The sequence below is a fragment of the Takifugu flavidus genome, chromosome 1 (assembly GCF_003711565.1).
Source record: "Takifugu flavidus isolate HTHZ2018 chromosome 1, ASM371156v2, whole genome shotgun sequence".
In the NCBI taxonomy this organism is placed as follows: Eukaryota; Metazoa; Chordata; class Actinopteri; order Tetraodontiformes; family Tetraodontidae; genus Takifugu; species Takifugu flavidus.
In genome coordinates, this window is record NC_079520.1 from 26,923,757 (window position 1) to 26,944,826 (window position 21,070).

Consider the following 21,070-nt stretch of genomic DNA (forward strand, 5'->3'; position numbering starts at 1 on the left):
TTTTACCGTGTGACCCGATTTGAATGTAAAAACACCCCTTTTGTTTTGTAGTGAAAACTAGAATACTCAACTTTTAAACTGCATTTATCAGTACGACACTTACGTCACGCTTTAACTGTTAGAAAATGTATTAAAGCGAAATGTTTCCAGTTTCTTCGTTACTCTGCTGCTCCTGCAACTTTTGAAGACACGTGAGCTGCGCCACACGTTGTCATGATGTCAGTCCTGTTTTTTTTCTTTTTATCACAGACCAGGAACATTAACCAGTGACAGGCCTGCAGAGATGGATCCACCGAGGCTTTATTCTAGACGGTCCCCTGCATGGGGTCAGGGTTACTCATTGCACTGCATCAGACCTTTGCATTTATTTGTTTTGAAGAACTAGAACTGGAAATAAGATTGGCCTCTGAAGAAATGCGGTGTGAAGAAATGTGGTCATGTACCAGTGCCGTGAAACCTGGCAAAAAGCTGCACAAACATCCCATCAATATAAATAATACGGCTGCAATTTTTTTTAAAAGGAGCCAACTTTAAATTATTTTGGAAGATACTGCTTTCAAAATCTAGAAAAAAAATCAAACAAACAAAAACAACCCATATAAGCCAAGTTGTAGCCCCCGTTATTAGGTGTAGTACTCCAGATGGCCAAATGGCGGCGGTGTTTCACCTTTGCAATGAAACCCAGACAGTAACAGAAGAAGTCAAACCCGGAAGTACTTTGTACATCTTTAGTTTTGGAATATTTTGGACAACGTCGCTGGTGTCTGAAAATGGATTGCTGAAGCCAAATCTCGTGTTAAAAATCATGCCACTATTTAAATGATGAAATTATTCTTAAAAGCCTAAAACATTGTAAAACTAAATTTACTATCCTAAAGATCATTGCTCAAACTGATACTGGTGGATGTGTCTAATGTTTCGGTTCTCGCTGCTTCTGTTCACCATCACAATAAAATGGATATAAAAACGCGACTCTCTAATCTGTCTCCTCAGCTACTTGTTGGTTCAAACTCAGTTTGGAATCGGAGAAGTGCATTTAGATCCACTCTGGTGGCGTAAACACGGCAAAACAAAAACCAGGCGGACTCGTTTAAACACAGTTTATTTTTTTCTGCTTAAATAATTAGTTGGATCATCCAGTGTAGGCTATGTTGGTTCATCGTACATTTTCATCAGCAGTGGATGCTCGGGGAGGTTTAGGGAGAAAACGGGAAGAGGAAACCAGTTTGTGAACAAAGTGAGCGACGATGTGATTTAGTAAAAATGATTAATGAGTAAAAACAAGACCCTCTGTTCTTGTGTGATCAAACTCTGTAAAATAAATGCATCAAATCGTTAAATTCAAAACGACAACCCCGTTTTTTTTTTAAAAACCACAGCAGACCTGAAGCTACTATTAGCACACGCGGGGCTGTGAGGAGTTGCATTCAGGGACTTTAGAAGCGTGGGAACAAAGCATTTTCTATCAGCGTGGATTCGTTTTCGTATCAAAGAGGAGCAGTTACAGCTGGAGGGTTATGAGTGCTAAGAGTCGACCCGTCTCTGGTCGTGTTACAGTGCCGTTGGAGTCGGAGAAGGGCGGGGAAATAAAAACGGTAAAAATAAAGTGGCCTCACATGCAGCACTTCTCTGAAAACATGTCCCGGAATCAAAGCCCAAGCAGCTTTCATCCTTTCATGTTGTGGAAGAACGCCGTGTTGTGACGCCTCGCCGGCCGGGCTCAGCACGTCCGCGATCCCAAGCTACCCACTTTCCTTCTGATTTTTTATACAGTGTCATTTATGTACAACAAAATCAATCGTTTAAAAAAGAGCCACGCCCCCCCGTACTGAGGATCCAGGAAAAAAAAAACTAGACCGTATAAGGCGAGCGTCAGAGAGCGGATCACGCATCTGTGTCCGTTGTCTTCCGTCCACCGGAGACGTCCGTCTGTGTGGCGTCCTCGATGGGGTGATGTTCGGTGACATGCTCATGCGGAAATCAAGGGGGGAAAAAGTCGGTTTTGTGTTCGTCTTGGTGGAGAAACCATGCGTGGTGAAAGCTTCGGACACGTGACTGGCCGACGGACGAGGCGCTCCGGCCCGCTTCCCTCCGGCGGGAGGACGTGGCGGACCTGGAGGGTGGCAAACAGGCCGGTGAGAGAAAGACGTAGGTCCGCAGGTGCGGAGGGATACGCCGTGACGCGACCTCACCTGCTGCAGCTCTGACGTTACGACTGACTCTTCTTCCCTTGTTTCTTGCTGCCGTTTTCTCCGGGCTGGAAAAGAGAGAGAGAGAAAACAAAATTGGGTGAGTTTTGGCGTCCTGGCGTGGTGATGTCACCGCGGCGGCGTGCTGAAAGAGAGAGGAGGACGTTAATCTGGATCAGGCATGCGTCGGAACGGTTAGTGGTGACAGGGGGGTACAGGCGGACCCCCGAGGTACAGGCGGACCCCCGAGGTACAGACGGACCACCGAGGTACAGGCGGACCCCCGAGGTACAGGCGGACCACGGCACGACATGCCACACTGGCTCTGGTTCATCCTGTGGATGTGGGATTTTATTCCAGGTTAATCCTAATCTGGTTGTTTGATCTTCTACATTCCGGCGCCATGCAGGTGTAAGTGGGCGGAGACACATCAAGGCCAGGCCGCCGGTTTGAACGCCAACCTCGGATCTCTCCGTTTTGTGACCCTGTCGGGAGCGCTTCCCCCTCTTCTTGCCCTTCCCCCCCGCCATTCCGGCCGGAGGGGTAAAGTCTGCGCCACCCGTCGCCGCGGCGACGCCCGCCACGCCTTCTTCGTTAACAATTTCCCCTTCGCTCATCTTCCTTTCGGTGACCACGCGACGCACCACCTTTCTGATCACCTGTAGGGGGCAGAAGTCATTAGGAGGAAGGGGGGGGGGGTGGAGGTGATGATGGGATGTTTACTTTTCTGGTGACCAGATTTCCGTCTTCGTCCACGAACTGCTCCTCCGTCACCGACTCCCCAGGAACGTTTTTGGCCTCCTCTCCCTGAGGCGGACGACGGAGGGAGTGAGAGAGACAGGTGGGGAGTGAGAGAGAGACAGGTGGGGAGGGCGTTCAAAGGTTCTGACAAGCCCGGGAGGAAGCCAGAATCCGGACTTTTCACGAGGAAAGCGGAACGATTGTTAGATCGCACAACCACGGCTGTTAGGGCAGAATAGCTCCGCCTCCCCGCGGGCAGCAACAATGGGACTATTTGTGGATGCGGAGGAGGACGAAACCGCTTCAGCAGCCAGCGGATCGCCGGAGCTTCAGATTCTGCTGCAGGTTCTGGTTCCGGCTCGCATCCATCCAACATGGATGCTTGAGCGACCCAGAGCTCCCAGCCAGGCAGCTAAAGTCCTGAGGACCCCCCCCCCCCAGTCTGACACTCAACAACTGTTCTCATATCTCATGCAGAGCAGAACACACCAGCCGGGTCATTGGTCGCCGTGGGAAACGACTGCTGATGTTAAAGGGGGAGGAAAAAGCAGAATTAATCCGACGAAGCGTCGTTTCTATGACGACGACGGCCACGCGCGGCTCTCACACGCAGACGTTTTCAAGCGTCACACCTCAGGCCCAACACACCTTGAGTATGACCCGTCTGCGGTACACCCTGGTGGTGGTGGAGGGTTCCTCACCAGAGCTGGACTCGTCAGCTCTGGTGTTCCCCTGACGGAGGCAGCGTTAATGAGCAACCTGCTGTAGTTGGACTGGCATCCCTGACACGGTTCCTGGTGCGGCCAGACTCACCTGGGCTCTGGGCTGGGGCCGGTCGCCTCTCTCCTCTGGCCTCCTGCTCGGTCCTGCTGAGCCGGGTCCCTTCTTTGCTTCCTCTCCGCGACCTTCATCCCGTGTGCTGGTCTCCAGGGAGGCGGCCAGACTCTGTGGGCTGGGCCACAAAAACACAGGAAACCCATCAGCCGAGCCGCAATCTAAGGCAGCTCTTCTCTGGCAGAACCTCTCCTCACCTGCCCTCCTCAGCAGGGGGCTGACTCGGACCTGTCGCCTGGGCCAAGCTGGACGTCTCGCTTCTCCAACCTGGAACTGAACACACATCCTTTTCTGCCTGCCGTACTTGCTCCAGGATGGCTCTGACGCCCTCCTCCGTCATCTCCACGTCGTCCAAGCCCCCCTCCAGTTTTATATCCTCCAGCAGACTCTGCAGCCTCTCCTGGGTCATCTCCTCCTCCTCCTCCTCTAGTCCATTTCCACGACGGCTGCCTGAGGCACCACCCTCCTCGACGCCCTCAGCACGCTCGTCTGCTCCCTTCCGGAATTTCTCCGCTGCCCTTCTGTCATTATCCGGCCTCTCGCAGGCCGCCAGCCTGGCCGCTTCTTCCCGCGCTTCGCCGCCCAAAGCCGTGTCTTCAGCCTGGATGATGGGGGCTCCAGAGGCAACACCGAGGAGCTCTTTGGAGGTCTGGGTGATGGAGAGGTCACTAGGTCTAGTAAGCGCAGTCTGGCTATGGGCGTCTGTGCTATTGTCGCCGTCGCTAAAGAAGTCGTCTGAGCGCAGCGGGGTGGGGGGCTCGTACTTCAGGTCAGTGGGGGTTTTCAGCTCCAGATCTAGGTTTTGGTATCCTGGGGGGGGGATGGCAGGAGTAAAGGATTAGAGGATAAGGGGCAAGAATGAGGGAGGGGCAAAATAAAGGAAAGGAGGAGGCGGAAACATGGTGGGGATGATGAAAGGAGAAACATCTCTCACATTTGGAGGTAGCGTGTTTTTCTATCAGCGGTCACATGTCCGAACAGTACCTACTTTGGCCACTTGGTGGCAGTAGAACAAGCGGACACGTAATCAAACGTGTCATCGTGAATCCGCTTGCACGAGTTAGCGGCTACACCGCAGCGGCGCTAAAGCTAGAGGACGACTAGAGGACGCTTCATGACTGAACCTGATCTGCATATTTGACTCCGAAAGAAAAACCGCTCCGGAGATGTGAGTAAAGCAACAATAAACACACAATAACGGCACACGTGTACGTATACGTCATGCTAACATGCAGCGTTTGTCTTCGGCCATCGGGACGCTTCATCGGCGGCGAGGGAGGAGTGGGACGCCGCAGTAATCAACCATTTAACTTCAGATGTGTCTAAATGTAAACTTCAGGAACCGAGTGGTCCCTCCTGAGGTAGGGAGGGACACCTGGGGGGAGGGGAGAGTGGGGAGGGGAGGAGAGAGGCACAGGAGGAGAATGACGAGGTGGGAGAGAGGGGAGGGGGGAGGATGGAGGAGGAGGGAGCGATGACGGAGAGACGCACGTAAACGAAGGCGAAGAGGGAGGAGAAGCCAGAGAAGGAGCACAAGGAGGTGGGGGAGGGGGTGCAGGAGATGCAGACCGGGGAGGAGGGCAAAGAACCAGAGGAGAGGGGGGCTGGAAAAGGGCAGGGACAGAAAACTGGCCCGGAATACCGGGAGGTGAGAAGAACGGGGAGCCCATAAAGGGGCTCCTGGGGGAGGAGGAGAAGGGGGGAGAATAGGGCAGCGTGAAGAAATGAGGGAGAACCGGAGCAACGGGCAGGACGTAAACAGGGGGGGAGACGGGGGGAGATGGGAAGAGGAAGACAGAGGGAGGAGACGGGACGGCCGGAGAGGACGGGAAGGAGAAAAAGGTGCAGTGAGAAGGAGAGGAGACAGAAAGCGAGGAGCGAGCAGACGGCTGGGGGGGCGCGACAGCTCGAGGAGTACGAGGACCCGGGGGAGGGTTGAGCTTCGGAGCTAAAATAAACACCACAATCCATCAGAGACAGAAGAAAACAAAGGAGAGAAACGAGAATGAAGAACAGAACAGGTGATGAACAGGGACGGACGAGCGTTCATCCCAACCAAAACAGGCTAACAGGCAGTTAGCCCTTGAGCGAGTTATGTGCTAATAACGTAATCGTTGTGCTAAACCGCCGTTAGTGTCGGCGATGAGGGGGGGGTGAGGTTAACCTGGTCAGCAGCCATGGTGAGAGACGCTACGGCCGAATCCTGAGGATGCCCAAGTGAATAAAAGCTGGGGGTGAGGTCGGCTGATTAGCAGTGATTAGCGCGGGAGCTGGAGGAGTTATTTGATGAGAAGCAGGAAGAGGAGGAGGAGGAGGAGGAGCAGGAGGCGGAGTCTGCTGAAGCAGGAGATGCTTCAGTGGAGCAACGAAGCTTGGAGGAAACCAGGAGATGGCAGGTAGAGCGGCGCCAAAAACAGTGTCACACAAGCATAATTACACACTTTAAAGTTGTGGATTAAAAAGCTCCACCCATTTGAAGTGTTCATGGTTAAAGGCTCATTTAGGCTCTACGGTACAGAGAAAGATGGAGTTTCACAAAAGTTTTATAGCAGTTATGCATCAAAAGTTTCCTTTGGGTACTCAAAAGGAGCAAAAATGAGCCTTGAAGTTAAGCCAACGACATTAGAGCAGGCAGTCCTTCACACAAAGCTAAAGCCGTGCATTGTTGAATAAATTAGCTCATTTAAATGTTAGTTTTTAAAAAAAAGCATATTAATAAATCGATAATGTAGCTCAATGGAAAGTTGCTAGATGGTATACAGAAGTATGTAATCTGTCACAATGAGGCTGGACAGCTAATGCCAGGTAACGACATTAGCATGTAGCATTTTACTTTCAAAGGTCTCCCTAGAGTTTTGCCAGTCGAAGAACATTTCTGGCTAATGTAGCTACCAGATTGTGTCAAGGTAAAAGAACGGAGCAATTAGTGCCACCGCCTAAAGATTGATCAATATTGCATTGGTCAGACGGGGACGCTAACCGAACTCCAACATTGAACATGTGCAGTTTGCTTGTGTCTGATCGGTTCTGCCTTATATGAGAGAGCAAGAGAGAGAGAGAGAGAGTTCAGCTAGGGTGGGCTACACTTTACCATCGGACTGATCCGGGAAAACTGCGTTATCATCGGCAAAGCAGCGAGTGCCTGAAATGTTACCGTAGTCAAATATGGGCCCTTCCAGCAAAGTCACAATGTCCAACCGATTGATCTTAGTCAGCACCGCGGTTAGAGCATCCGCTGGGGGAGAGAGAGACGGGTCATGTGATTAGTGACTTCCTGTAAACATACGGCAGAGATGAAGTCGGCCCCCCCGGGATCTCTTTTAGCCAGAGCTGGACCTCAGCTGCACGCGCGACCCCGGAGGGACCGATACCCCCCAGGCGTGCACGGACCCGCTGCTTACTTGTGGCGTTTTTACCGTCCCTGTGCACCCATTTCTTTAAAAGCATGAAGCTCTGAGCTGTTAGGGAGTTAGGATTCTCCACTCTGATGAAGTTGATCTCTTCCACAGAGAAATCCAGCTCCCGGGCCAGCTCTGGAACACAAACGAGGCCGAGTCAGAGAACAACCGCCCCAGCCTCCGCCAGAGGGCGCTGTCCCGCACACAAAAGCGCCTCCTGACCTCACTCACCTTTGTCCTCTACATATGAAAATAAAAATCTCAAACTATGAGACAGTTTTTTTTCCCCTCTTTGGATATTAAATTGTTCTTTTCTGTCAATAAGCACCGACATCACCTAAAGTGGGTGCTGCCGGGTTGGACAGGCCACGCCCACCACGGCCTTAGGTGGTTACCCAGGTTGACTCACCGGTCCAGCTGAGTCCCAGATGATCAGCTACTATCGCCATGCGGAGGTCGGTTCTCTCACAGGGACTCTGAGGGCCTGGGGGGGGGGGGGGGGATGATACAAAGAGTTACCAGCTAATAATGAAACAAATTAAGCAAAACACAGTCAAAGGCTCCAGAATGAGATTATTATTCTAAAAATGGGATTGTGAACTCAAAGTTTGCCTGCGTGTCTCGATGGTAAGTGTATTTACTCAAAGACTAACTTTAGCTCACTGTCCCAGGTTTAACGTCTAAAAATACAATGTTATTTTTGTTTTCCTGGCCAGACTCTCCTCAGTGATTCATTTTGAAGGATCAAATGTGGAAGGAAACCTTAAAGGAGGCTGACAACAGTTAGCTTTGACGCTAAAATAACACCTCAAAAATAAATCTGTGACAGAAACCCAAAAATCGAGCGTTTTGTGTCTGTGGGGCCAAATGAGGAGCAAAACCCCTGAGGATCGTGTGGCCAGAAAGAAAGTTGCTATTTAGCTGAAACAGGAAGTTAAATAAGCTAAGCTAACATAAACTACATTCTACCGCCAGATGCCCCCAAACACTCGAAAAAGCAATTCAAGGCTTTAACGTGAAATCAAAATCAACACGCCTGAGTTCTGCGCCTTCCTTTGATTGTCAAGTTTGACCTTTGAACTGTTTTCTCAGTGTTGTGTAAAGTAATAAAACAAACCAGGCAAGCAGACCAAAACAACCACGAGGTCCTTTAGTCCCCGATCCTTTATGGTCCGACCTAGTCTACCGTGAACACGTTGTGTGCGTGTAGCCAGGCTAACGTGTTCGGCTCCCTGCTTGATGCTCCAGTTTTCTGAAGCGGTTTTCAAATATTTAAATTTTTAGCTACGTAGCAAACATGAGGGCAGGTTTTAGCTTAGCAACACGAGTGGCGACTCGGCGCAAATGTGCCTAACAAGCGCGGAGGAACCAGGCGGCTAAGTAAAGGCTAAAATGACGCATGCTGGTTTTTGGCGTCTGCCACGTTACAGGTGAACCCAACAGCACAGCACAGGTAACAAGGATGACAGGAAGTAGAAGTGACGGCTACACTTACATCACAAAACCACAAACCACCCACAACAGCTACATGCATCTCAGAAAGATCAAGAGCGTTTAGAAAGAGGTTACAAACTAGTCTGGTTCTCTGTGACAGGAGCCGGGACTGGGTGATCACCCTGATTCCCTTCCTCCTCCTCCTTCTTTCCAAGTGTCCGACTACTCTTCCTCTTGCTCCTCATCCTCTCACTGCTGGCCTGTTCACCCTCAGCTCTCACATCTCTAGGAGATGGTGTTGATGTGGTGCTGGTGGAGGTGGAGGTGCGTGGAGGGCAGGGACCTCTAGAGGCTCTACAAAGGGAGGGGTTCCTGGTAGTGGTGAGGCTCTGGTTCTCTTCGCCATCTCTGGCCCATGTCTTCCCCTCTATTCTTGTTTCAGTTTGCATAACCACGTTTTGGTCCCAAGCACATGCTACCTGGCTAGCGCTAGCTCGCGTTCTAAGCTTTTTTGGGACCTCTGTACTTTTCCTCCTCGTTTCTTTTGTGCTTCGTCTACCCGGGGAGTCAGCTAAACGGCGCCTGTGTCCCGTGCTGGACCTGTTTGGTTCTGTTATACCCTTCGCTGTAAAAGTTCTGGGCCTATCCCGTCCCTGTTCCTGTGAAACAGAGGGGTATTTTGTCTCCTTGATTACTGGAATTTTAGATTTTGGGAATTCATTTTCCAAAGGGTCTAATCTTTTCCTGGCTGTGTGAAGGACACAATGTCCAACGCTTTTCTCGTGGTGTAGCTCTCCTTTAACTCTTTGTTGCCTTTGATTCCATCGTTTATTGGTACACACCCTCACTGGTATTCGTGATTTGCATATCTCGTCTTTGCCATTTTTAGCTGCTATTGCTACATTGCTGTCCTCTACCAAAGTGGGTCCTAAAGAGGACAAGTCCAACACAACGGCCCCACTTTTATTGACATCTGAATGGAAGCGTTGGGACTCTGGGGTATTGCTACTGGAATTGCTGCTTCCTGAATGGGGATTACTAATGTCCTGAGAAGGTGCAGAGTAAATATCTGTGCTTTGGCAAAAAGTGCTGCATATTTTTGGGGTCCAATCCAAAGAATCCATCTGTCTGGATTGACCTAAAGGAAATTTGAAATCCGATGGATACATGATGGTTAATGTATTAAAACCGCAACATTTTTTACTTTCCTCTGTGTTTATGGAGGTCACACCTTGGGAACCATCAACAGTGACTGGTGTGCTGCTGTCAGAACTGCTATTGGAAGAATTTGAGGTGTTGTTTGCTAAACACTTCAACCCTGACCTGAAAGTGGAGAATTTTAACTCAGTGCTGGATGTCGAGTCTCTACATGTTGTGTAACTACCCGTCACATTTGCTATGTGTAGCTCGACTGTGGTGGTATGAGTAGGAACCTGAGGGATTGTCAGCGTATCTGCGGGATTCTGAGTGTCTAATTTCTCGGTATCTTGTGAAAAGGCATCTATCTCCAGGTCCCGGACCCTGTACCTTCCAGCTGAGTAATAATGCTCACCAATCTGAAAAAACTGGAGTCTCTCCTCCACCATGTCCCTCTTGCTCATGTCAATCGCACCACTGCGCGTCATCTCAAACATCTTCCCTTCATGGAAGGGGAATGGGTTCGGCTCGCTTGTTGGCGTGCTATCGTCTGTTGGAGTTCGGGCCGGGGTAGTGTCCGGCGTTGTGGCCTGGGACTGGTCATCCACCGCCAGTCCAAAAGGCTTAGGCTCACCTTCGCCTCCCTGCGGCCCTCCAACGTGAACAACTTCTTCTCCACCTTTACTGGGCCACGGGTCAAAGTCCAGTCCTTTGGTGGCAACAGTCTTAAATGGAGAATTAAAATCCTCTCCTAACTTGTAACTGAAGTAAGTGTCTGAAAATCCCTCCTTACCTGAGGGTTTTTGGTCCTGACCTTTAACCTCACCAGGACTGACACCATCAGCCTTTTCACCGTTTGATGGGACCTCGTTATTGAAAGGGTCCGTTTGACATTCTTCTGGGCTTTTCTCCTCTTCAATCACTTCCAGTTTGGTGGGCGGGAATGAATGGTCCGCTGACCTGAACGTGTCCGTCGCCCACACATCTCTGCGGCTGTTGGGAAGCCCAAACAGTTGTAAATCTGCTTCCTCGCACAGTCCATCGTCCTCGTCCTGGAGTTCATATCCATCCAGTGAGTCTATCTCTGTTGCATCTGTGTCGTGAGAAAATTCGGCTGTTGTGGCGATTGAACAGTCTGTGATCGATTGATCGTTTCCATTTTGTTCACATTCATAGTCCTCCGCTTCACCGTTGGAACCATTGGTACCATCACCATTGTTGTTCCCATTTTTATCAGGTTTTTTGATCTTAGCCGTCTTTTCTTTCTCCCTCTTCTTTTCTCCCTCATCCTCTCCGGGAGCTTTGGAAATAAATTTCTTACTGGGAATGGGTTGAAATATCGACTCGTCATCATCCCGATCGGACTCGTCCTCATTGGACTGACTTTCATCTGCACTGGGAAGCACTGGGGTGGGGGGCTGGATACGTATGATTGGCTCAGTCAGAAGATGCTTGTCGTGTTCCTCCTGTAAATTCACCTCCATCATCTCCGTCTCGGTCTCTGAAGAGCCACAGGAACCTTTCCTTTCTGCATCGGAAATTTCTGACGAGTCCAAAGGAGGAGGCGGGGGGAATTCAATATAAGCAATGCCTTTATCCTTCGAGACTTCTCGCTGCACCTGGTCTAGCCCTTCATCGTAACTGCCATCGGGTTTTTTTTCTAGTTGGTTGATATTTGGCTGGTTATCAATCATTTTTGGTTCTTCCCTGTTAGCATTAGCCAGGTCTGCTTGGGTGGGAGGTACAACAGGTTCTGGTGTTTTCTCTCTAAAAGATAAAACAACTTTATCTTCATCTTCCTCAGACTCCTCACATACCTCCATAATGGGACTGGGTTTGCCTGGCACGAACCCCATAAAGCCGTCAGGCGTCCTGGATGTAAGGTCGTAGCTGACCTCCTCAGAGCTGGGGGTCTCTGGTGTTACAGGGCTTTTTCCAGAACTATCTATGAAGGAGACCTGTTCCATTGTGTCATCATCCGGGCTAATGGGGCTAAGTGTGGAGTTTGTGGTCTGCTTTACTGTGTAAAGGGACCCTTTTGCCTCTCGTTCTGCCTGCCGTCCCACCTGGACACTAACATATACCGGTAATGTTTTGATACCCTTGAAATTCTCTTTTGTTCCAGTGGTCGGAGGAGTTAGGACTTTTTCTAGTGCCTCTCTGGGGCTGGGTAGGTTGTTGAAGTTGGAATCTCTGGGGGCGTTATCTAGAATCTCAAATGTTTTGTCAGTTTTGTCTGTATCCACTGGCGTCTCTACACTTTTCTGGGTTTTGCTCCTGGCTATTGTAGGTATTTGCGATTTAGTTATTGTCTGTTTTGTTGTGAGGTCAGTCTCTAAAGTGGAAGACGATTTTACCGGAATTTGGGATTCTGGCTTTTTTCTAAGGTTTGTGTTTATCGGTTCCGGGTCTTTCTGGGGCACCTCGGCTACAGGGCCTTTGGTAGTAGTCTCACGTTTTGTGACCCAGTTGTTCTTTCCAGCATCTTTCTCTTGTGGCAGAGTTGTATTCTGATTGGGGTGAATATTTTTATCTTTAGAGACCACTCTGTGAACCTCCGTTAGATTAATTCGCAGTGACTCTAATGGAACATTCTTTTTTGAAAGTTTGTCTTCAGCAAGTTTGGCGATTTTTGATGACGGCTTGCCGCCATCCGTGAGAGGACACGCGTCCTTTGTTGGGCTCATTTTTTCTGCCGTTTCAGACACTTTGGATACTTTCCCTGCTGGTGAATGCTGATAAACGGGGAGTTTGCTCTCCTGTAATTTTTTTATTGAAGGTTTTGGTTGCACTGGAGGAGGAATTTTTATTGGACTAGACGGACTTTGTTTTTGAGCTGCAGATTCAAACTTCATTCTCACTGCACTGACTTTGGATGTTGAGCACTCAGACTCACTGATTTTACTCTCTTTTTTGATGGTATCCTCACTGGCACGGACAGAAATGCCTCTCTGGGGACTGCTTGGTAAGCTGGAACTTTTCTTTTCAGGCGTGCCAGTACTTCCAAATACTTTAACAATGGAAGGCTCCTTGAGCTTACTTTTACCAATGACCTCATTGCCCGTTTTAGGTTTCTGCACCGTTTTCTCGGGACTACTGCACGCCGAGCTCGGCCAGGACCTAGGTTCCTGCAGCTCTCTTCTCAAAGGCTTTTTTTCTGGGGACTGCAGCTCATCGTTCAGTTTTTCCGTTTTGTCTCTGAAGAACTGAGACACCTCACAGAGCTTTTCCTCGGCTTCCTTTACAGTTTGGTCTACCCTGTCCTCATATAGCAGCTTATCCCTGCTTCTGTCTTGTTTATCCTCTGTAAATCTCATCCAGACGGCATGTTTGGGACTTCCCTGCTCTGTGGAGTAATGAAGGACAGTAACTTTATCAAACTGAGACGGCTCATCCCTCTGCAGGAATTTGCCAGCCTTAGGGGAGCCGTCTTTTGAGGACTTGGAAGCAAATTCTCTTTTGGGGCTTCCTTGCTGCTGAAACTCGGCGCCACTCTGACCAGAATACAGGTGGTGCTTTTTGTCAGCATCGTCTAAATCAGAGTGTGATAATGACGTATCGAGTTTCTCCGAGAGGAGCATTTTCTCTGCAAAATTGTACGACTCGCCTCTGATTTCTGATAGCTCATCATCACAATATTCTATAGAGTGCTGACTGAGCAGTTTCAGGGCTTTGTATGAATCATCTGCTATTAGTTGGGCAGAACTCGGGCGACTGTCCTCCTCCTGTGATACCGGGGTGTTGACACGGGATTCTAGGAAAGAAGGCAGAATTTCTTCTGCAGTGAGCTCCTCCTCCTCCTGCTGGCCCTCATCATAACCAGTAAGTTCCTTAATTCCATGGTCACCTTTATAGACGTAAAGCTCTGGATGTTTTTTGGTTTCCCTGATGATGACCTCAGTTGGCTCTGCTGTGCTGTGGCCCTTTTCAATGTGAACCTCAATTATCCTTTCAACCTTTGGTTTGGATTTAATATCTCTGTCAAGAAATCTAGGTGTCAGCTCATCCCCTTTGACAGAATCCTGGTTTGATTTGTGCTCAAAAAGGCCTGCCAGTTCCTTAGATGGGTCCCGACCCGACTGGAAGGCTTTCATGAGGTCCCTAACTGACATACCTTCCTCTATCATCTCTGCACCATCACTCAGCTGTGGCTTGTGATAGACCATCCGGGTTGTAGTAGTTATGTGAGTTTCCTCTTTGAGACACACGCTTTTGTTCATCATGGAGTCTTCCTCTGGTAATTTCATCTGTAGGGCTTTAGTGGTGTCCATTTGGGCTGCATCTGGCTCTGTGGACGCAATAGCAGATGCAGCCTCCATTGCAGGTACAGGCTTGCAAGCCTCATCCGACGGCTCAAAGCTCCTAATGTGGACCACTTCGGTCCTGGTCTCAGTAACGCAGGGTGGGATAGGAGACTCAGTGAATAAAGGCTTAGGTCCCGTGCTCTCGGCACTCTGAGGAGCTGAGGGTGTCTTTTCGCTCCTGGTCTCGAAGCCGCTGTCTGACAGGGGACTCTTATCTTGCTCATGAGAGAGGTCCTCAGGTGATTCCAAAATAACATCTGTCCCCTGATATGACTCAGTGAATCTACTGAGATCCTTCTCTGATGGAGACCTGATCATGCCCGATGCAGGCGGGGGCATTTTGAGTTTATGCTCTTGTATTGACATAGATGGTTTTAAAACTCTTTTCAGCTTCTCCTCCCCTTCTTTTTTGGTCTCTTCCGCATACTTGGATCTTATCTCCACCATTCTGGAGAGAGAACTCGCACCAATGTCATTTGTTAAAAAGTCCATGACTTGAGCCAGATCCAAGTCTTTGCTCGACTGGTGTTTGAGCAGGACGGTGCTCTCGTCGAGTGGGTGGTAATAGTCCGAGACGACACTCCTTCGTGCCTCCTCAATCTCATCCCTGGAAAACTCTTCCCACTCATCCTCTGACACTATGTCCTTACTGTCATTCATGATATTTTTATGTAAAATCTCACTGACTTTCACTAAATCTTCTTTCACCCTCTCCACTAGAGCGAAAGGCTCCTCGTCCTCTAACTTGGCCTCTTTAGGGGTGCCAGTGTTTGACGTTTGGACAGTTTTAGCTGCCGTCTGTGTATCTGTCTGAAGGATAGCGGTCATTCTGATCAGGTCTTCTTTCATATCTGCAACATCTTTAAGTATCTCTTGACTGGAGGTTGCAGCTGGGTGAATGACGGGTGGTGTGATAAATGGGGGAGATTTCAATTGGGAATTTATCTTTGATGCTGTGAGGCAGGAAGACAAAGGCAGTGAAGACGAAGACAAGGCACGAGGAGAATCGGGCAGTACCACTTTGAGAGACCCTGGCCCTGGTTTGACAGGAGTCTCTGGAATGACGTTGACGAAGGAATACACCGGTACAGTCATGGCGCTAGATGAAACCGACAAGGTTGTGGTTGCGGGAGCAGTTCTCACAGACCCGTAGGTCGAGCTTGACGTTACAGACCGGCGCGGGGACGACAGTGATTTGAGTGTGCCGTAACCCGACACGGAATGCGAGTCTATGGCTTCATTTAGAGCTGCACTGACACTGGAGGTTGCTGCCTGGGTGGTGGCCTGGATCCTTTCCTGCAGGCTGCTACTTCTCTCTGACAGCTGGCGAAAAGACGGAGAGGACGGCGTGGAGGAGGACGACGGGTATCTAACCGGCGACCCCGATCCGGTCATCAGATTGGAGGATGCCACGGTTGTCTGTCCGGTTGAGGAGAGGGACGAGGGTGTGGATTTTCCTGCTTTGGAGGAGAGCGTTGAATCTGCAGAGGTTTTCAGACAGGACAAGCTGGAGCCGCTTCTGAGAGATGAGAGCATGGCTGAATCTGCTGCTCCGAGGGCAGTTTTAAAAGTCAGGTTAGAAGGGTACACGTTGTAAGTTGACTTTGTTGAAGCTGGAGCGGTAACCAGAGCTGATGGTACAGAACCATTGGGTACTGAACGAAGTGGAGGCGTCATGTATGACGAAGCAAGGCTCTTTATAGATGCGGGGTCTGTGGAAGCAAAGCTGGCGGACCCTTGGACAGGGTACTGACTGAGCTGGGCAACTGTTTTGATGGGGGAAGGCGTCGTTCTGTACGATCTGGTGGGGGAGGAAGACGCAGCGTCGCTAACCGATTTAACTGGAGATGCCAAAGTAGGTGCTGGTGATGGAGTTCCATGCGGGGCTTTGATAGGTGATGTGGAGGAAAGGTTCCAGGGAGTTTTCAATGGAGAAGCAGCTGGTGAGCCTGCCTGTGAATCGGCAGTGATGAAGGAGGGGCCCATTCCGACGAGGGGCCTTGTTTGGACAGGGACGGTAATAGGAGCAGTCGACCATGGTGGGTAAGGTCTGGTTGGAAAGACAGGTTTGTGAGGGTAACCAGCAGGCAGTGTTCTTGCTGCTGCGCTCCGCTCAACTGCTGTTTCTTCAGATGGATTTATGGAAATAAATTAAATTTAAAAAGAAATGGAAAAAAACAATGAAAGGAAGGTGGTGTATTAAAAGGTGAAAGGAAAGGAAGAGGGGGGAGAAGAAATTGTGAAAAAAAAGAGGAGATCAGAGGAGGAAGATTTGGTCAGTGAGGCATTTATCAAGGAGGGAAAAAGCAGTTCAATGAAGCGTCCATCAAAGATTCTGTGTGCAGATGGTTCCAGAATGGGAGGCGATGAGACAAGAACCACATCATGAACAAACTCAACAAAGCACATACAGCAGCAAAGAAAACGTCCTCAAGACTATGGCAGTGACGACCAAAAAATGACAAGACAAATGCTCCAGGATTGATACAACTTCTCTCTTTGGACTTAAATTTAGTCCACTTTCAATGGTTTTTCCGTTTGTTTGTCTTTTACAATAGTGCCTTTTATCTGTTTTCAGGTGTTCGGTAATGAAAAACAACCCAAATATAAATTAGGCTCAACAATAAAGCCAAGGGCTCCAGAAAATCCTTTCCTGAACAAAGCGTCTTGGCTTGCATTTACCAAAAAAGAAACCAAAGTAAACTGAAAGGAAGCCCTTCCACCATGCATTTCCTGTCCCACAAAACAAAAGCGTCCAGCCGCCATCACAAAAACAATACAGGCAAACACAAGTTTGGCTTTGGCCCACCCAACGGCCGATGGCATCGCGTTGGCAGGTCAAAGGAAGAGAAACCTAAAACTCAGCAGTGGAAATCAACCAAACGACAACGAGGAACAACTCACAACGTGGGCAGGCAGGGCACACAAACACACACACCGACCTTTGATCCATGCAAACAAAAAAACCAAAAACGTCGCGTGTGAACACTGCATATTATGTAGGATGAGACATTTGGAACAGTTCATCAGTCAAGTGTGGCTACAGACGCACCGTTAACTAATGATTGGACTAATTAGACTAAAAGGGTTTGTTAGTGAAAATGTCAAACTCACTCAGTGCAGGCTCGGCCAGATAGCTGTAGCGCTTACGTAAGGCTAGGGATGCAAAGGTATGACGTCGCTCTGGCTTTTCAGTCTGCAACAATAGCAAACAACACGTCAGTTCTGGATCACCCTGATAATGTTGCTAAGAGCACAATTTAGGAATGAAAAGGTCAAATTAAAGCAGGGCCTAAAGACTAGCTGGTGGGCTTAGCTAACGTCACCATGAGAATGATTTAAGGGGCTGCTATCGAACGGTATCTTAATCTACAACGACTTGTGGCATGTAAACGTGGATATGGGCCAAACAGTCCCCAAAGCAGCTAAAGCAGGAAGGATAAAGCTAGGATGATGGGGGCAGAGCGAGACCGGGTGGGGTGGGGCGGGTGCGGTTTACCTCGTCCTCGGCATCGGACTCCATTTCCTGGTTTCCAAGATGCATTGGCAGAAACGGGGGTGTAACATAAAGGAAAGCAGGGGGAAAAGAAACATCAGGGTGTGAAAAAAGGAGTGATTGACCAAAGCTCAGAGGCAAAGCCGCTCAAACACAGCTCAAATGAAAGGATGAAGCGCCGACACAGCAGCAGAAACAGCAAATGAAGCCAGAAAAAGCCGTTCGCACCATCGCCCTCAGCCAAAAGCATGGCGTCCAAATCAAAAGGTACAGAATGAAACAGCCCACAGCAAGATTCCACTGCAAGGAATATTTAAGAAAAGCAAAACAAAAAAGCTTTAAACAGATAAAAGACACGGTGGCGGCGCTCTGGCCATAGTCTTTCATCTATCGGCGTTATTGGGGCCGAAACTGCCCTGACCATGACCGTGGTTATGGAGGTGACGACAGGACGATGAGCTCACGCCGCCTTACCTTCCTCACGGAGGGAAGCGTGATGTTCAGGTTGCAGACGGCGGTCTGGGGGAGGCCTTTGGGGGGCTTACACTCTTTGAGGAACGTAAGCCGGCCGCAGGGTTCCTGGCTGGGATCTCTCACCTGGGGAGAGAACATGGTTCCACACTGAGGAACACCAGAGCAGATCCTCGACCCCCCCAACCGATTGTGAATGAAGGTGGTTAAAAACAGAATGAATCGAGACTCTTTGGTTGTGTGTTAGATGTTACTGGGACCATCAATAAAGTGGGTTTCTAGCTGGAGGTAGAAGCCTGAAGAACCACAGGTGTATCTTGCTACTCGGTTCTGTCACTTTATTAATCTCCCATCTTAAAGGGTCTCGGGGGCGGCACCTTGACGCAGAAGGGCAGCCGGTTCTCCTTGAAGGCGTAGAAGTTCAGAACCAACTGCTGACCAGTTTTAGTCAGAGGACTCAGGTTTCCGTAGCAGTCCACATAGATGGGTCTTCCCTCCAGAACCTGAGAGCCACAACATGCAGTTTACAGCCTGTCTGAACACGTGTGTGTGTGTGTTGTTCTGCACACTTCTTCTAAATATAACCTCTATGTCTTTGCTCCTGGCCACCTCCTCGAAGTTCTCCTGCTGCTCCAGGGTCTTGTCCACCTTATCGTCCGTCATACAGAAGCACCTGAGCCTGGACTCCACGGGGTCGTTCATCTTGGCGAACACCACGAACTTGGCCATGTACGGCACGCAGATCAGCTCCCTGTAGAGCTGCGCGGCCAAACCCACTGTCTCCGGGATCTGGTGGCAGTCGGCTAACCAGAACCTGCACGACGGGGGCGATGACGACGGCGGTGAGCACAACGAGCACACGCGAGGCTAAAGACGAGGACGCGCGCGTCTCACCTGGCGGAAACGTTGGTGGTGAAGGAGACGCAGTCGTTGACAAAGGTGAGGGGGGTGGTGCCGGTGATGTCCTCCCACTGAGCTGGAGACGTTCCACCTACCGGATCGGAACCATTAAAAACATCGTTGTACTGATTGGTTCCGGCTCGTGGCGATGGCGACGCCGCACCCACCTGTGATGCTGCAGAGCAGGCGGAGACACGGGGTGCTGTCTCCTTTATAACCATTGGTAAGCCCCTCCCCTGAGAGAGGCGGGACTGGGATCGTCATGGTGATGGGCTTGTGGAACTTCCTTCTTCTGGGCTCCACGGTAACAATGGGGCTGAAGGTCGCGCGGTTGCCCAGGATTTTCTTCACTGTGTCGTCGGGGACCGGTTGCGCCTGAAGGGGCGTCGACAAGTTGGTTTTTTTTTTTTACGTTTTGGTCTTTTTGACATAATTATGAGCGTCAGGTGTCTCACCTGCAGTCCCACTTTGATCTTCTTGGTTAACGCCCCCTCAGGAAAGGAAGCCTGAACCAACGGGACGCTCCGACTGCAAAGGGTCCCGCCCTCCGGCCCCATTTGGTTGGTCTCCTGCCGGATTCGTGACACCACTGCAAAGTATTGTGGGAAATCCTTGGTGATGATGCGGCAGATCCTCTTCCTCTCCAGCTCCCCAGGACTGTCCAGTTCTACAGGGAGGAAAATCCAGTCGCATCATTGATTCGTGTTCAGCTCAGATTGATTTCTCCAAGGACACCGGACAGCAAAAGGAGGGCGATCGAACCTTCGTCCATCCCGGCGAGCAGCTGGACGAGGTCGTCCGTCTTGCAGTCGTAAAGGTGCTCCTTCCAGGATTCGCCGTTTTCGCTGCGGAGTATAATCAGCTCTCGCTCTTGACCTCGCATGGAGCCAAAGTGAGGGATCTCCACGATCACAGGCCTGATGAGACACAAGGGGGACGAAATCAGGCCGTAGCTAAAACATTGTTACGCCGTGAAACTCGTTAAAAGTGTGGATTTATGATGCTGATGTGGACATTTGTGGGGGGAGAAAGCTGCGCAGCCCTTCAATCCGATGAGACATGGGAGCAACAGAAGAGAGAAAAATGGCCAAACTCCACCCCCACACGAGAAGATACCAGCTACCATGAAACAGATACCATGGAAGATTAACCTTCATCCATCCGTCATCATCATCATCATCATCATTCATATGAAAAACAAACAAGGAAAGAAATCAAATCATTGGAAAAAATCCATTCAATTCGCACATTTGCATTCAAAAATAGACGCTAACCTCTCGCGAACATGTTGTTCCCTTTTTAAATTAAGCTAGGTCACGGTTCTCGTTGGTGACGCCACGTCACACCTAAACTCTTCGGACTGATTCTTTCGGAAGAGGGATGACAAAAAGGTGACGTGAGGAAGGCCATGAGAAGCGGGATGATGCTCGGCTCGTGCTCATCAAGCGCAGCCCGATCCAAAATAAACCATCCCATCGTCACAAAACAAACAATGGTCTCAACGTAAAAGGACTCACAAAGTCATGAAACTCAAGTTCAGCTGTAGTTTTAGGAAGAACTCGTCGTCAGCAAAATGATTCCGATTGAAATGCCGGAGACAATCGTGGTTGCATCTTTGGTTTCTTCCCAAAACTGAACCGTGAATCAGCCTTGGAGGTACAGATGGGAGAGGAACAGCACAGGATGCCGGTTGGTTCCTACCCAGCAAATCTAGTTCCTCTGGGTCCCAGCTGTAGCGCTGGACTAACCAGGCTCTCACCGTCACTAAGGGCTGGCAGCTTTCTGGGAAGATGCAGCTTACTGCGCTCGCAAGATAATCAAACACACACAAAACACACAAGTGCACAGTCAGGAAAAGTGGACTAGCTTAGCATCCACGTTATTTACCGCGTCTCGGAACCCGGCGGTTACGTCTCTACAGGCAACTTCCTGTATCGCTCAGTCGGAGAGCAACGTGTTGTTGTTGCACGTTGAGGCCGACATGACAGCGAAAAACCTGCAGACCTGCAGCTGGCAGATGTTCCCCCCCCCCCCCACACCTTCTCCAGCATTTACTGCCCCATGCAGAATAGGGAGGGGCTGGAAGTGGCGAGGCGACAGAAGGACCAACGGTTGTGGTGCCTACCCCAGGAACTGAGCTCCAGCCGGACCGACCTCCACCAGGCG

General features: G+C 49.9%; 1 protein-coding gene across 50 annotated transcripts in view; it reads right to left on the minus strand.

Moving 5' to 3' along the window:
• Positions 1–1,086: 1,086 nt before the first annotated feature.
• The window catches only part of LOC130534578 (ankyrin-3-like), a 79,547-nt gene continuing 59,563 nt past the window's right edge, over positions 1,087–21,070 (minus strand). For 25 of the 50 annotated variants that reach the window (XM_057049058.1, XM_057049080.1, XM_057049022.1 and 22 more), the window contains 22 exons: positions 21,030–21,070; positions 20,606–20,704; positions 19,667–19,821; positions 19,360–19,571; positions 19,072–19,279; positions 18,899–18,995; positions 18,590–18,818; positions 18,382–18,507; positions 18,008–18,130; positions 17,537–17,563; positions 17,152–17,233; positions 10,149–16,163; positions 7,572–7,646; positions 7,166–7,297; positions 6,856–6,999; positions 3,962–4,574; positions 3,744–3,882; positions 3,579–3,662; positions 2,913–2,996; positions 2,651–2,848; positions 2,193–2,257; positions 1,087–2,113 (listed from right to left, as the gene is read on the minus strand). The exon at positions 21,030–21,070 is cut by the window's right edge and continues 184 nt beyond it. In XM_057049058.1, coding sequence (XP_056905038.1) covers positions 2,210–2,257; positions 2,651–2,848; positions 2,913–2,996; positions 3,579–3,662; positions 3,744–3,882; positions 3,962–4,574; positions 6,856–6,999; positions 7,166–7,297; positions 7,572–7,646; positions 10,149–16,163; positions 17,152–17,233; positions 17,537–17,563; positions 18,008–18,130; positions 18,382–18,507; positions 18,590–18,818; positions 18,899–18,995; positions 19,072–19,279; positions 19,360–19,571; positions 19,667–19,821; positions 20,606–20,704; positions 21,030–21,070 — 8,931 coding nt within the window. In that variant the 3' untranslated portion in view covers positions 1,087–2,113; positions 2,193–2,209. Of the gene's footprint in view, positions 2,114–2,192; positions 2,258–2,650; positions 2,849–2,912; positions 2,997–3,578; positions 3,663–3,743; positions 3,883–3,961; positions 4,575–6,855; positions 7,000–7,165; positions 7,298–7,571; positions 7,647–10,148; positions 16,164–17,151; positions 17,234–17,536; positions 17,564–18,007; positions 18,131–18,381; positions 18,508–18,589; positions 18,819–18,898; positions 18,996–19,071; positions 19,280–19,359; positions 19,572–19,666; positions 19,822–20,605; positions 20,705–21,029 lie in introns of those variants that run through there. The other 25 variants (XM_057049231.1, XM_057049248.1, XM_057049266.1 and 22 more) reach the window with 17 other exon arrangements.